Genomic DNA, 16991 nt, shown 5'->3' on the forward strand with positions numbered 1-16991 from the left:
CGTTAGAAGCGCTAGTGACGCTTCCTCCCCTCACAATGTTTTTTTTCTCTACTCGCACCTCCTCCTTTTGTTGGAGAATAAACAATAAAGACTTTTATTTCATGTTAAAGGAACACTAACACCAACAAAAATGAAAGTGTTTAAGTAATAAAAATTAGGGATGCACCAAATTCGGGATTCGACCTTTTTCAGCAGGATTCGGATTTGGCCGAATCCTTCTGCCCTGCTGAATCGAATCCGAATTAGAGAGGGAAATCGCGTGACTTTTTGTCACAAAACAAGGAAGTAAAAAATGTTTTCCCCTTCACACCCCTAATTAGCATATGCAAATTCGGTTCGGTATTCGGCCAAATCTTTCGTGAAGGATTCGGGGGTTAGGCTGAATCCAAAATAGTGGATTTGGTGCATCCCTAATAAAAAATATAATGTAGTGTTGCCCTACACTGGTAAAACTAGGGATGCACCGAATCCACTTTTTTGGGTTCGGCCGAACCCCGAATCCTATGTGAAAGATTTGGCCGAATACCGAATCCGAACCCTAATTTGCATATTAGGGGTGGGAAGGGGAAAGCATTTTTTACTTCCTTGTTTTCTGCCAAAACGTCACCCAATTTCCCTCCCCGCCCCTAATTTGCATATGCAAATTAGGATTCGGTTCAGCCGAGCAGAAGGATTCAGCCGAATCCTGCTGAAAAAGGCTGAATCCCGAACCGAATCCTAGATTCGGTGCATCCCTAGGTAAAACGGAAGTGTTTGCTTCAGAAACACTACTATAGTTCATATAAACAAGCTGCTGTGTAGCCATGGCGGAAATTGAAAAAAGGCTATAAGGCACAGGTAACAGATAACACCATTATGTTCTACAGAGCTCATCTGCTGTGTAACCTGAGCCTTTTCTCCTTTGAATGGCTGCCCCCATTGCTACACAGCAGCTTATTTATATAAACAATTTAATTTCTGAGACAAACACAGCAGTTTTACCAGTACGGGGCAACACTGCATTATATTTTTATTACTTTAAAACAATTAAATTTTTTGATGTTAGTGTTCCTTTAACTGCCCTCCGCAACCTCAGCGGTAACCTCAGTAATTTATTATTTCTGCTCAAAGCTCCCACTTGTGCCAGCCTTGGCAGTTGTTTTACCGGCTAATCCGGTAAAATACCGGCCAGGTGGCAACCCTATGCACACGTGATTTCAATAAGGAACGGAACATCACAGTGCAATGCATTGTGGGTTATGTAGTTCCTGCATGCTGTCTGTAAGCTGTGGAGAAGTTGTTACAATTTGTAACATCAATGTTTAGTCCCTCCTTCCCTGCCAGGATTTCAAATGAGGCAGAAAGAGAAGAACTGTTAACCAGCTGGATTTCAGCATAGAAAATGGCATTTATTCCTACTTTTTGAAGAAACAGGTAAATGTGATGGATATATTAGGGGTTTCTGTGTTATGTGGGCCTCTTTATCAAATTTTGGTTTGGAATCCGGAGTTCCCCTTTAACTTTGTATGTTATAAAATGGGCAATTCTAAGCAACTCAATTGGTTATCATTATTTTGTAAAGTTATATTATAGTGTAGTATAATAATTTATATTTTTGCTGGTACAAGAATCCATGTTGGGGCACACACATGCACATAATGAGCGAATGCTGCGACTTGCTCATTATGCACATGCGCATGACATCAGAAGCGCATTATGCGCATTCACTATGTACAACATGGCCGCTTGTACCTGGAGCTGCTTCTCTGTGCAAGTGCCCTAGTTCCGGCGGAGGGGGGGAATATTTTTTTAAAAAAAGTTACCCGGGCCATACCTTCCAACTGTCCCGTTTTTTCACGGGACAGTCCCAAATTTGACAGCTGAGCGCGCAGTTCAGGATTGTTACTGAAATGATCTCCTGCACTGAACAGCCAGAAAAAGATTTCTAAAAAGTTTCTAAAACTCAATTGACTTTTAGCAGAGAGCCCAGAATAGGTGGCAGGTGCACTACAATACTTTTGTAACAATTTAAGATAAGAAACTATTGTAACTGTGCTGTGTAAGATAAGCAGGTCTCTTGGGGAAACTGATTTGTAGCTTAAAGGGCAATTCACCTTTATTAGCAAAACTGTAATAACACATAAAAACCAGAAATGTGTTCACACACTTTCATAACCTGCCAGATTTGGTAAAATGAACATGGTAATTAGGGGTGTGGCCACAAAAATGATCTTAATCAAAAACGTTCACCATAAATCTTTTTGTCCCTCTTTTTGTCCCTCTTTCTATTTCCAAAATGTTGGGAGGTATGCAACCAGAGTGAAGGCTCTATTAGCCAGCACCTTTGGATGGGGATACTATTTTTGTCCAATAGGTGCCCTTTAAACATTTTCAAATGGGGGTCACTAATCTACAGTCATATGAAAAAGTTCTGGAACCCCACTCAGCCTGTATAATAACTTACTCTACTTACAACAAAAAAGATAACAGTGGCATGTCTTTCATTTCTAAGGTACTGGGGTGTTTTCTGAACAAAGATTTTTAGTGAAGCAGAATTCAGTTTTGTGAAATTAAATCAAATGTGAAAAACTGGCTGTGCAAAATTTCGGCACCCTTATAATTTTGCTAATATGAATGCATGTAACTGCTCAATACTGATTACTGGCAACACCAAATTGGTTGGGTTAGCTTGTTAAGCCTTGAACTTCATAGGCAGATGTGTCTGATCATGGCAAAAGGTATTTAAGGTGGCCAATTGCAAGTTGTGTTTCTGTTTTTGACTCTCCTTTGAAGAGTGACAGCATGGGATCCTCAAAGCAACTCTCAAAAGATCTGAAAACAAAGATTGTTCAGTATCATGGTTTAGGGGAAGGCTACAAAAAGCTATCTCAGAGGTTTAAACTGTCAGTTTCAACTGTAAGGAATGTAATGAGGAAATGGAAGGCCACAGGCACAGTTGCTGTAAAACCCAGGTCTGGCAGGCCAAGACAAATACAGGAGCGGCATATGCGGAGGATTGTGAGAATGGTTACAGACAACCCAAAGATCACCTCCAAAGATCTTGCTGCAGATGGTGTATCTGTACATCGTTCTACAATTCAGCATAATTTGCACAAAGAACATCTGTATGGCAGGGAGATGAGAAAGAAGAATTTCTGCACTCACACCACAAACAGAGTCGCTTGTTGTATGCAAAAGCTCATGTAGACAAGCCACAGTCATTATGGAACAAAGTGCTTTGGACTGATGAGATAAAAATGTAGTTATCTGGTCATAACAAAAAAACGCTTTGCATGGCGGAAGAAGAACACCGCATTCCAAGAAAAACATCATAGAATTGTTTAACCATACCAGGCTACAGTTTCATGGACTGCGCTGCGCAATATGTTGGTGCTCTAAAAATACATGTTAACAATGGATAGTTTTCTGGCGATGTGGAAGCGGAGGTTTCTTTTAATTCATGAAGTCACTCACTGTTGAGTATAAGGGTGTGGGATGCCTCCTGCACCTTCTCTGTCCACTTCTCTGCTTTTTACTCCATGCACATGGTAAATGCCGTGTAAGGTACTTTATGAATGTCATGGCTCCTAAATTGTTCTTCGATTTGTGTCAAAGAGATTGAGCAAAAACAACTTTTAGGGCCCCAAGGGCTATTACATATGTTTTTTCATATGCCATTTGGCAGTTCAAGTGCGGTGGAGACAGGGACAATGAAAAAGAATGGACTCTGTTAACTTACGTTTCTATGGAGTAACCCTTCCAGGAACATGGAGACAAAAAGCCTTTACAAAAAGCCTGTTTGTTAAGGCCTTTATTATGTTCAGTTCTGATCTTTGTTCTAGTGGGTTTGGGACTATGCCTTTCAATTTGAAAAATACATGTGCATTGTGCCCCTTGTAATGATTAGTACCAGCCTCAGCTTGTTGTCCGACCACACCACATATCTGACAAATCCCCACTCCTTTATTATATCACAACAACCACATAAATCTATAAAAGTGTTTCACGAATTTAATCACCGGTGGCGAATGACGGAATTTGCGCCCATCACTAGCATCCGTACATTGTATTTAGTACCTAGAGTGCTGCTCACAGTCACCTTTTATCATTTCAGCTATGTATTTATTCATTCTGTCTGTCACCTTCACTTTTTTATTCCTCTCTTTTCTCATAGAATCTGGTACAACAGGAGGGAATCCTGGAGCTAACACCTGGTCCAGAGTTGGTATTTTAATGAAAGTGGTGTTACATGCAACTGACTTTGGGGAAATTCTGGGGGCCACAACTGCACTTGCTGATGTAAATGAGCCCCAAGGTTTTTACAATTCCAGAACTGAATCATGTTTTAATGACAATATGTTAAAAGGGGGTGAAAGGGTCATCCCAAGAGTATATGCCCCCATGTGTTCCTGAATCCTACCGTATGCCTAAATGTCAGAATCCAATTTTGGGGACTAAATAGACTAAAAGTAGCAGCTGCAACCCCTGAACCTGCTGTAGTGACACCTATAGATTAGGGCATGTGATTGCTTATGTTCTAGAGGTGTCTCTGATGGTGGTCTGCTCTTTTTTATAATATTGTCCCCTCTAGTAGCGTACTGTTTGCAATGGGCGTGTAATAGAGAGGCAGTTAAAAGAGGAAAATAGCCTCATACTTATGAATAAGTGAATGTTATTTGAGTAGCAGTGTCAGGATACAAAGCCCATTGTTACAGGCCAGTGTATCATGTAACTGGGAGTTTATATATAAACATATGTGTGTCATTTTTAATATGCATTATTATTCTTTTAAAAGCAGAGCCTTGTACTTTTTTGCATTAACACATTCCAAAAATACACAGGCTAACTGGCTCCTGATGAAACTGACCCTAGTGTGTAAATGATAGGGATCTTAGATTGTAAGCTCCACTGGGGCATGGACTGATGTATAATCTCTGTCAGGGCTCTTACTCATGAGCGTTTTTACCTGCGCTCCCCTGCGTTCCGTTTTTCGGCGTTCAGCCGCAGGGGAGCGCAGGAATAGACGCATTTCATTATTTAAAATGGGGTTGTACTCACACAGGCGCATGTAGGCGCCGAACGCAGGTTGAGACGCAACATGCTGCATTTTTCCTGCGTTCGGCGCCTACACGCGCCTGTGTGAGTACAGCCCCATTTTAAATAATCAAATGCGTCTATTCCTGCGCTCCCCTGCGGCTGAACGCCGAAAAACGGAACGCAGGGGAGCGCAGGTAAAAACGCTCATGAGTAAGAGCCCTAAAGCAAGAGCCCTAAAGCTCTCTGGAGTATGGTACTATTAAGAATAATTTAAAAATAGTAAAAAATATATGCATGCTCTGGGAAATGTATCCAGTCGCAAGTCTGTGGGAAAGTCCTGCAAATCATTAAAAAAAAATTCACAAATTAAAAAATGTAATTTATACAAGAAATTGTAGCTCATTTTAACATATTGAATCATCTCTTCCTCCTGTGACTTGTATGTATTCCTGCTTCTTGCATTTCAAGGTCTACAAAAAGCAGGTTCTTTCCATTAATCCCCCCCCCACCAGCCATTGTGCCAGGCAGCTGTACATCACTGACTCTGCTTGTAACCCTAAACCTCTCACAGGACACCTGATCATACTAATGTGTTGCTTTTCTCATGGATGCACCTTGGATACACAGGAGGGGACGAGCCTGGTGCTGGGTGAATACTGTCATTAAAAGCCAGCGTGGAACTGTCCTGTCTGTGCTCCTCACATCTTTCCAAGAGACATAGAACACTAGTGCGATGGATCTCCTTAGTTCTGGGTATCGAAAAGTGCCGCCCAAGACAAGAAACTGAAGCCAAAACACTGGAGCACGTCTTTACTCCAGCCATATTGGCTGTGCAAAGAAACAGAAAGGGAGAGAGGTTCGATGGAATGGCCCCTTCATCATGAGAAAGGTACTTGTGGGATAACAGTGTTGGTAAGACACTTTGGGGTTCTCTTTACAACTTGCATTCGTCTGTATCGGTATCCGTTATCTGAAAAACCCATTATCCAGAAAGTTCAGAATTACAGAAAGGCCAACTCCTCCATTTTAATCAAATAATTTAAATTTCTAAAAATGGTTTCTGTAATAATAAAAAAAAACAGTACACTGTACTCGATCTTAACTAAGATGTAATCTTTATCCGAGGGCAAACCAATCCTATTGGGTTTATTTAATATTTAAATGATTATTTAGGACAGTTAAGATATGGTGATCCAAATAACAGAAAGATCCCTTATCTGGAAAACCCCAGGTACCGAGAATTTTGGATAACAGGCCCCATACTTATATAACCCGACTACAACTTGTATCTTAAAGGAACAGTAACATCAAAAAATGGAAGTCTTTTAAAATAATGAAAATATAATGTACTGCCGTGCTGCATTAGTAAAACTGCTGTGTTTGCTTCAGAAACTCTACTATAGTTTATCTAAACAAGCTGCTGTGTAGTCATGGGGCAGCCATTCAAAGCTGAAAAAGGAGAAAAGGCACAGGATACACAGCGTATATTAGATAATCTATGTACAATATAATGGGATTCTTCAGAATTTATCTGTTATCTACTGTGTATCCTGTGCTTGAATGGCTGCCCCCATGGCTACACAGCAGCTTGTTTATATAAACTATAGTAGTACTTATCTGTTATCTACTGTGTATCCTGTGCTTGAATGGCTGCCCCCATTGCTAAACAGCAGCTTGTTTATATAAACTATAGTAGTACTTATCTGTTATCTACTGTGTATCCTGTGCTTGAATGGCTGCCCCCATGGCTACACAGCAGCTTGTTTATATAAACTATAGTAGTACTTATCTGTTATCTACTGTGTATCCTGTGCTTGAATGGCTGCCTCCGTGACTAAATAGCAGCTTGTTTAAATAAACTATAGCTGTGTTTCTGAAGCAAACACACCAGTTTTATCAATGCAGAGCAACACTACATTATATTGTCATTCCTTTTAAACACTTTTAAACTAAATGGAATAAAGTTACTGTTCCTTTAAAGGGGTTGTTAACCATTGAGTTAACTTTTAGTATGATGTAGAGAGTGATATTCTGAGACAATTTGCCATTGGCTTAGTTTTTTTATTAAAGGTTTTTATTCACCAGCTCTCCAGTTTGCATTTTAAGCAATCTGGTTGCTAGGGTCCAAGTTATCCTAGCAACCATGCATTGATTTGAATAAGAAACTGCAATATGAATTGGAGAGGCCTGAATAGAAAGATGAGTAATAAAAAGTAGCAATAACAAAAAATTGTAGCCTTACAGAGCAGTTTTTAGATGGGGTCAGTGACCCCCATTTGAAAACAGAAAACAGTCAGAAGAAGAAGGCAAATAATTCAAAAACTATATAAAATAAATAATGAAGACCATTTGAAAAGTTGCTTAGAATTAGCCATTCTATAACATACAAAAAGTTAACTGAGGTTAATTCTACAAAGAACTTTTACCCTTTAGTAAAGGTGATGGTGGAAGTTGTAGTATTACAAGAGGACAGATAATATTTTCAATTAAAAAGTATGGTTGGGCGCCACCAATCCTTGGAAAGGGTAAGTTGGAGGAATGGGTAATCGTGGGTACCAATATGATATGGTGGTGAAGTGCTAGGTAAGAAATAATACCAGCAATTTTGTGATCTAATACACTGGGGCTGTGCCAAATATATTGCCACCTCCAGTGTATTACATTGAAGAAACACAAGTTAGGAATTAGTGGCTACAGTACATTGTCTAGGTAAGATGACTGCTAATGGCTAATAACTGATATATTTGCACCTTTGCAGGGATCAAGGAGAGTCTCTTTATTTGATATTTTCCCAGAAACCCCCAATGAGGAGGTAAGTGTGAGTGGAGCTACTAAATGGTGCAGTTGTGAATTCAACAGCGAAAATTCAGCAAAATACTTTGGTCTTTCGGCAACAATTTTTTTTTTGTCGGACAACAATTATTTTCACCCATTGGAGTGGTAGTCATTTTCGTGGCAAAACTCTGCGAAAAATTCCGCTCATCGCTATTAAGGAGCTCACAAATTATTTGATACAGTAAATATATAAACCACTGTGAAAGAAAAAGTAAATAACTAATGTTTGTCAAACAGATGTATTAAATGTCTGCTGACTTTTTTTTAATAATAGTGACAGTTCCCCTGCATGGGTACATGTGGCCTTTGAGTCACTGCTACTTATGATTTAAACAGTGCTGCTGAATGCTGTATATTGTTTAGTTCTAAATTAAAGGAATAGGAAATAGGAGGAAGGTAGAAGGATTCTTGCTGAGGACTGAAAGCCAGTCACAAGGCAGTAGCCTATATTGTAAGCAGGCATTGCAGGTCATTTCCTTTAAAGGAGAAGGAAAGGCTAAAATTAAGTAAGCTTTATGAGAAAGATCTATATAAATACACCAGTAAACTCTCAAAGTAAGTCCTCAAAAGAAAACACCTAATTAATTTCCTTCTATTGTGTACACATGATGGGGTAAATTTATCAAAGAGTGAAGTTCCGCCACTAGAGTGAAATTCCGCAGCTCTCAATTAATTTCTATGGGATATTGAAAGGCGTATTTATCAATGGGTAAAGGGGAAAGTTCACCCTTTGATAAATACGCCTATAAAAATCCCATAGAAATGAATGGGGAGTGGCAGAACTTCACTATTAACTTCACTCTTTGATAAATACCTCAATGGGCTTCTGTATCAGACTTCCTGTTTTCATCTTAAACCTCCAGGGCTAGGGCTTGAACATGCTCAGTTTGCTCCTCTCCCCCTGCCTCCTCCCCTCCCTGCTGTAATCTGAGCCCAGACTTATGAAGGAAGTGATGTCACACCAAGCTAATATGACAGCTGCTATCCTAAACTAATAGAGAGAACTTCTAGAGCTGTTTACTCAGCTATGGTAAAGCATTCTGCAGAATAAATATAGTATTATAGCTTTCACTATTGTGGCTAATCTATTGATAATAAACTGCTTCGGTTCCTTTCCTTCTCCTTTAAGTAAGAATTTCAGTGGTGTAGAGCAGAGATGCCCAACCTGCAGACCTCCTGTATCATGGTGTATTCAGGAATGCAAGGGGATTTTATTTTTTTTAGGACGTGACAGTTTTGGATGTGGAATGTGAGCAGGGAGTCCGGGTATCTGGCGATTCGGTTATCTCTCCACCAGAGTCACAGCCAGCAGATGGAGCCACCGTAATTATTCCTACAGTGACTGATGAACAGAAACAAAGTGAGTAAAAAAAAGATAGAAGTCTGTATGCCATCCAGGTCCCAACACCTGATCTGAACGCATACTTCCCAACTGTCTCTTTTTCTGTGGGACAGTCCCGATTTTGACAGCTCAGCCTGCAGTCCCCGGTTTCTTACTTAAATGTCCAGCATTTCTCTTTGATCTCCTGCACTGACTCGAGAAAAAGATACAAAGTTTCTGAAACTTAATTAAAAGAAGAGGCTTTTTGGCAGAGAGCCCAGAACAGTCAGAGGCTGAACTTGGATACATTTGTAATAATTGAAAATAAGCAAAGAAACAATTGTAACTATTTAAGATAAGCAGGTCACTTGGGAGAACGGAGACTAGCATCTTAAAGGGCCAATTACTTTCATTAGCAAAACTGTTAGAACACATAAAATATTAAAACTCCCAGAAATGTGGCCATAAAATGGGCGTGGCACAAGTTTTAGTCTCTCTTTTCGTTTTTCAAATGTTGGAAGGTATGTGAAAGTCACGTGATCCGGAGCTAAGTGGCATTTTTTAGGGCCCTGTAATGCTGCTGTAGGGAAAATTAGTGATTTGCGGGTTAGAATAGAACAACTCCTTAATAATGGCACCATTCATGAAAGTGTCTGATTATGTTGGAATCACTGCTGAGCCACTGTAGGGGAGCCCCTCAGCTCTTGTGCTAAGTATCAATAAATAAATAATAATAAAAATCTGTTTTATATCAATGTCACCCTACAGATACCAACTGAACCCTTTTCAATACAGCCCCTATTATTAAAGGGGTGGTTCACCTTTTAGATTAAGTTTTAGTATCAGTGGTGTAACTAAATATCACTGGGCCCCGCAGCAAATAATTTTATAGGCCCCAAAAATGTCTAGAGATTGACCTGTTTTACCAAGTTTTATTGAATTTGTATATGAATTAGAGCCTCGTGGGGCCCCTATACCTTCTGGGCCCCCCCTGCAGCCGCAGGGTCTGCTTCCTCTATAGTAACGCCCCTGTTTAGTATGTTATAGAATGGCCAATTCTAAGCAACTTTTCATGATTTATTTTTTATAGTTTTTTAATTATTTGCTTCTTTTTCTGCCTCTTTCCATTTTTTCAAAGGGGGGTCACTGACCCTATCTAAAAAAGCAAGTGTTCTGTAAGGCTACATATATATTTTGCTATTGCTCCTTTTTATGACTTATCTTTCTATTCAGGCCTCTCCTATTCATATTCCAGTCTCTTATTCAAATCAATGCATGGTTACTAGGGTCATTTGGGTGCTGAATAAAAAAAATCTAATTCAAAAACCACAAATAATAAAAAATGAAGACCAATTACACATTGTCTCAGAATATCACTCTCTACATTATACTTAAAAGGTAACTCAAAGGTGACCAACCCCTTGAATGGCTTATAATCCTCAGAAACTCTTGACAAATGATGACACGTCTGTACTTCCCATTCCTTGTAGATGTTCCCAGTGTTCCGACAGTGTGTGAGACGGAGACCAGGGCTGCGCCATGTTCCCTGCGAAATCTGTCCCGGATCCTCTTCTTTATTTCAGTCCTTCTATCTGTAGGAGCTGTGTCTCTGTCCATCTGCCTCATATGTGAGTAACCAACTTATTCTATTCAAAACATTGTCCTCCTACCTACATTCCTACTTTATTCCCTACCCTCTTCCTATGCACTCTGCATTCCACCCTGCCCCCTCTACTGTACATTCTGCACCCCCCATATACTCTCTATATACTCTCACCACCCCTACACCCTTCTCCAATTCCAACTGTAGTTCCTTTCAATTTTTTATGATGCTCTGGCACCCATTTATTGTCTGCCCTCTCTTCAAGCTTGAGATGCAACCAGTTCCAATTTTTTTGGGTTCTCTTAAAGGAGAAGGAAAGGCTAAAATTAAGTAAGCTTTATCAGAAAGGTCTATATAAATACACCAGTAAACCCCCAAAGTAATGCTGCTCTGAGTCCTCTGTCAAAAAAACCCCACAGCATTTCTTTCCTTCTATTGTGTACACATGGGCTTCTGTATGAGACTTCCTGTTTTCAACATAAACCTCCAGGGCTTGGGCTTGAGCATGCTCAGTTTGCTCCTCTCTCCCTCTCCCCCTCCCTGCTGTAATCTGAGCCCAGCGCTATGAGTCAGCATGGAGAGACTCAGGCAGGAAATTATGTCACACCAAGCTAATATGGCAGCTGCTATCATAAATAAAGAAAGAGAGCTTCTAGAGTTGTTTACTATCTGCAGAATAAATTTAGTGTTATAGCTTGTACTATTGTGGCTAATCTATTGCCAATAAACTGCTTTGGTAGCTTTCCTTCTCCTTTAAAAACGATTTCAGCTGGTTATCATTTCTGCGTTCCATCATTCTCACCACCCCAATATTCACCCATAGCCTGATCTGCAAAACTTCTAATCCAAATGTGGTGCTCTTTTCTCTTAGTGCAATATTTCTATCACCCTGTGGTCCAGAGAGCCTGCCCTGATTATGTGGATGTTTGTTCCTCCTCCTTAAACTGCTCCCTTGCACAAGGTGCCAACCTCTGCCCTCCTGGTAGGCAGCCAAGCAACGGAACCCTGGAAGGTGAGAAAGTGCAGCTCAGTCATTGAAAGCTGCTCTAATGCCTATATCATATTTTAATGTGTTATTGCTGGAATATGGATTCGTATGACCTTAGACAGGGATGCGTGCATGTGCTGCAGATCTGCTTGCATAAAGTCTTAATATCAATGGTGCTATCATACTTTTGATCTATGTACCCCAATAACCCCCCTATGTTTTTCCCCCTATTGGATGTACAGAGTATAAGAATCCAGTGTTGCTGCTGACAGGTCGCTCAGTGTTGCAGCTATACGGTGCTAGATCTGGCAGGTATTACACGGTGTGTCACCAGGGCTGGAAGCCGTCCCATGGCTGGACAGTATGCCGAGAGCTGGGCTTTAACAGGTACTCGTGTAAATAGGCGGAGAGTAATTCATGTGATGTACTGTGTTAAGTCTATGATAGTTAACTCACTGTTAGTACCCCAATAATAAATAAACAAAATGCAAAACATTTCTTTGCCTCCCACTAGTGGCAAGCTGGTTATGTTTAGTGCTTATTCCTACTGCATAATCCTGCTTTAAGAACAGTGAAAACAAATCAGAAATCAAATTATTTATAGTGCAAGGACCAGACATGAAGTCGCTTAAATTTCCCCTTTAAACTTCTATTATTCTCAGAAAACATCCACTTATTGCCCTTGCCTCTCTAAGGATATTCAGAAGTGTAGTACAATACTTCAATTAACTTGGGGCTGCAGGATGAACCCTGGAAGTAGATGAGGTCCTGCAAGTAGGGGTTTGGCTAGGCTGCATGAAGCTTCATATTTCTTCCTCCAGCCTAGCCAATCCTCTTGAGGCTGTACCGGGACTTACATCTTAAAGGGAGATAATAGGAAGTAAGACTTTTCCTTTGTTTTTTTTCTTCTTCTCTTGATTCTTTATTATCAGCCAGGTTTGAAAAGGCTTCGCATTCCATAGCCTTAATGAAAATCCACTTGTGTACTACTCCTTCATTGCTTTTCCATAAATCCTTGTCTCATGCATGACAAAACAGCTCCATTCTCTGACTTCTTTGTGTCTTGCTGAGCTGCACTAGTGTAGTAGACATAGCAACCAGTCCCATACATCCCAACTGTCCCGTGTTTAGTGGGACAGTCCCTCTTTTGACAGCTCAACCCGCAGTCCCTCGTTTGTACTGGAAAGTCCAGATTTTCTCTGCACTGAACAGGCAGGAAAAGAAACAATGTTTCTACCATAATTGGCTTTTGGCAGAGAGCCCAGAACAGCCACAACTGCAGATAAGATACTTTTGTAACAATTTTGAGATAAGCAAATAAGTAATTGTAACAATATAAGATAACAGGTCTCTTGGGAGAAGTTAGACTCAGAGCTTAAAGGGCAAATCACCTTCATTAGCAAAACTGTAATAACTGAAAAAAAACACAGAAATATGTTCAAACTTTAATATCCTGCCAAATTTTGTAAAATGAACATGGTAATTAGGGGATGTGGCCACAAAAATGGGCGTGGTCAAAAAATTGTTGGTAGCTGCCCTTGTGCAATTTAAGACCCATGTTAGTAAATGAGATTCTGTGTTCCCTGTTGTGTGACTTCCATAGTTGCCAACTCGGAATCTAATACAATAGTATTAGGTGTAACATGCAAAAGATTGCCTGTTCTTTGAAACTCAGTACCACCTTCATTCCCATCCTTTTGTACTATGGCTCCTTACAGTATGATGTCTCACTGTCTGTCCCGTACCAAAAACTGACATTTATCCTTCTCTTCTCCCTCACAGTCACACAATGTCTTCTCCGGTGCCACTCAGTGCCATGAGTCCCGTTTTTCTGGAGGCTTTTGCCACTGTGAATAAAACTGATGGGACACCAAATAATCTGGAAACTTTCATGAGCCCTGTGTAAGTGTGTGTAAGGGTGTGTATCATCACCAGCACTGCCCTAAACACCCACAAGATGGTGCTACTCCCCATACCATTGTCATCCTCTTTACTTGCTGCACATCCTAGTTTGTGGTAGATAAGTAGCTGCTATTTAAATCCTAATATTCCACAATAAATATATACTGCATACTTAATCTGTTTTTTTGTGGCACAGATTTATTGTTGGCTTGGAGTGGGAATGAACCCCTCTCATCACCCTTCTAAATGGATCAATTTGTTTTTCAGCTTTACTTACTATGTTACCTGGCATTTAGTGAGTAAAATATGCTCAAGATTCCTTTACTCAGTTTCTTCCTCATCTGTATTATAAATAGGCTGTAACAATACTTAGTGCTGTATACATATTAAATATAAATATACACACTTACAGGCCCAAAAGGCACAAGTGCCCAAGTATAAAATTGGAACCCTTATTGTGCTCTAGTGGCCTTGGTGTGAATGCAAAGCAGCTTAAATCATATCTGAATGATACAGAAGCTTGGGGTTATGAGCAACAACTACAGGACTCTCCAGGCCACCATTTATGAAGCAGTGCTGCTAAACAATGGTAGTGCAGTATTCATGGGGAAACTGCGTGGCAGGATGCAAACATACAAAAATAAATATCCGTATTTTGCACTTTGCCTGCACTTTGTAAGTGACCCCTAAACTGCTTAGCAACCTTCACTGTACAAACTACAAAAGTCATGATCTAGCACAAAATGAATATCAAGTGACCATGCAAAGTTCCTTTTATACAGTACACAGGTAACAAGGTCAGAGTCTCCTTTTAACCCAATCCACAATGTACAGAGATCCACTGCAACACTGAGAGATCTGCACGTTTGCTGAAGTTGCCAATGGAGCAGACCTCTCTCCAATATGCCCACCTTGAGGTGGGTGATATCGGGCTGATCCGATCGTGTGCCCTAGGGCCCAACGATCAGATCATAACGAAGGGTAAAAGGCGGCTGGATCACGGGACCGCATCAACGAACAGATGCAGCCGTGATCCGACGGGATATTTAGTCTGATCGATATCTGTCTGAATTTCATAGTTACATAGTTAAATTGGGTTGAAAAAAGTCCACCAAGTTCAGCCCCTCCAAATGAAAACCCAGCATCCATACACACACCCCTCCCTACTTTTGCATAAATTCTATATACCCATATCTATACTAACTATAGAGCTTAGTATCACAATAGTCTTTGATATTATGTCTGTCCAAGAAATCATCCAAGCCATTCTTATAGTCATTAACTGAATCAGCATCACAACATCACCCGGCAGTGCATTCCACAACCTCACTGTCCTGACTGTGAAGAACCCCCTACGTTGCTTCAAATGAAAGTTCTTTTCTTCTAGTCTGAAGGGGAGGCCTCTGGTACGGTGATCCACTTTATGGGTAAAAAGGTCCCTTGCTATTTGTCTATAATGTCCTCTAAAGTGTAATCATGTCCCTTCAAAAGTGCTTTTTTCCATAGAAAAAACCCCAACCTTGACAGTCTCCCTTCATAATTTAAGTCTTCCCTCCCTCTAACCAGTTTAGTTGCACTTAGTCTCTGCACTCTCTCCAGATATTGATCGGGGAAGCCCATCGGAGGGCCCCATACACTGGCCAATAAGCTGTCTGTCGGCTGCTTTTATTGGCCCGTGTATGGTCACCTTAAGTCGCAGCACATTTGAATTTCCCTGCAGACTCCCAGCAGTAGATATCCTTTCTTTGTGCATGGGGATCCAATCAGCTGTTGGAGAAGTTCTTCCTATAGGATAGACTCCAGGCAATTGCTGAGGATGGGTACTGTCACAAGGCAAGAAAGACAACCCCCTGTCCCCAGATCACTTTGTTTTAGTAGAGGGATGGATTTTGCTAGACCCCAAGAGGTGAGCAGGTTGTCCACTATGAAGCTCCAATGGAGATGGGGCAGGGTAATGTTCTGAGCTCTTCACTGTCTGTTTTATGCTGAAAATGGGGAACTATAGGAAAAAGATGCAAGCACATTTCAATGGTCAAACGACATGCCCTTCTTTATCTTAGCATTATTCATCACAGTAATGGTACTGTATCTTGTCTGTGCCACTGTATTCTGTTTTTAATTCTGTATTGTAAATAAACCAAAGGAGGGTGGTCACATGGGGTGATATGCTCTCCTATCGCTTCTCTTTACAGGGATATTTGCCCCACTGGAGAAGGGGTTTCACTGCAGTGTACAGGTGAGAGGACTGACTGGTACTGACTGTGTGCTTAATTGTGCTTTCTTGTGAGTGTATTGGGTTCTGAATGGAGGCTCCACTGTGCTAAGACCCATCTGCAGGTTCAGACTGGCAATCTGTGGATTCTGGCAAATGCCAGAGGGGCTGCTGTAAGATGCCATATACAAGGCCAGATTTGCATCCCCGGCGATCCGTGGTCCTAGCGCCCGCCGTCCGAGGCCTCAGGGTCCTATCGCTGTGGTCCACACACACATCCCCCTTCCGTGAGCACTCATACGTATGCGATATTGAGCTGGGGAACGATGTGTTCCGAATGCGGCTAAACCGAATGCCACCCCTAAACTTTTGCCGCCCGATGCCCGGGCCTTTGTGGCCTTGCCACAAATCTGGGCCTGGCCATATACAGTCACTATTTAGTTGGCTGGTGGGGGAGGGGCTGTTTGCGCCTCTGTGTACTTGAAATGCCAGGGCCTATTTTGAACCCAAGTCTAGGCCAGCCCCTCTTTCTGTGGTTCTGTGTGTTTCATGTCCCCTTTGGGGGGTAATTGAGCAATTCTGTTTGCTGTCCCAACTTGGTACATTAAATGGGTTATTCACCTTTAACTAACTTTTAGTATGGTGTAGAGAGATTCTGAGACAATTTGCAATTGGTTTAAATTTTTATTTTATGTGGTTTTTATTTTTTATTCAGCTGTTTTCCGGTTTGCAATTTAGGCAATTTGATTGGTAGGGCCCAAATATCCCTAGCAACCATGCACTGCTTTGACTAAGAGACTGGAATATGAATAGGCGAGGCCCTGAATAAAAAGACGAGTATTAAAAAGTAGCAATAACAATACATGTGTAGCCTTGCAGAGCATTTGTTTTTTTTTTAGATGGGGTCAGTGACTTCCATTTGAAAGCTGGAAACAGAAGAAAAAGGTAAATAATTCAAATACTATAAAAAAGAGAAAGTTAGACATAACCATTCTCTAACATACTAAAAGTTAACTTAAAGGTGAACCATCACTTTAAGTCTGGTACAGGTTTCTAACAATGCCAGTACTTTCAACTTGGCCACTGGTTGGGGATTCCATTATTTCTGTGTTCT

At 40.8% G+C, this 16991-nt stretch overlaps 1 protein-coding gene across 2 annotated transcripts in view; it reads left to right on the forward strand.

Annotated features, from left to right (window-relative positions):
- Positions 1-1353: 1353 nt before the first annotated feature.
- tmprss5.L (transmembrane serine protease 5 L homeolog) overlaps positions 1354-16991 on the forward strand; it is a 31756-nt gene continuing 16118 nt past the window's right edge. For both annotated transcript variants that reach the window (XM_018226458.2, XM_041569671.1), the window contains exons 1-10: positions 1354-1413; positions 4154-4278; positions 5644-5905; positions 7775-7828; positions 9076-9211; positions 10663-10800; positions 11647-11787; positions 12006-12150; positions 13546-13665; positions 15858-15901. In XM_018226458.2, coding sequence (XP_018081947.1) covers positions 5897-5905; positions 7775-7828; positions 9076-9211; positions 10663-10800; positions 11647-11787; positions 12006-12150; positions 13546-13665; positions 15858-15901 — 787 coding nt within the window. In that variant the 5' untranslated portion in view covers positions 1354-1413; positions 4154-4278; positions 5644-5896. The remainder of the gene's footprint in view (positions 1414-4153; positions 4279-5643; positions 5906-7774; positions 7829-9075; positions 9212-10662; positions 10801-11646; positions 11788-12005; positions 12151-13545; positions 13666-15857; positions 15902-16991) is intronic.

This window comes from Xenopus laevis, chromosome 7L, assembly GCF_017654675.1.
Source record: "Xenopus laevis strain J_2021 chromosome 7L, Xenopus_laevis_v10.1, whole genome shotgun sequence".
NCBI classification, from domain to species: domain Eukaryota; kingdom Metazoa; phylum Chordata; class Amphibia; order Anura; family Pipidae; genus Xenopus; species Xenopus laevis.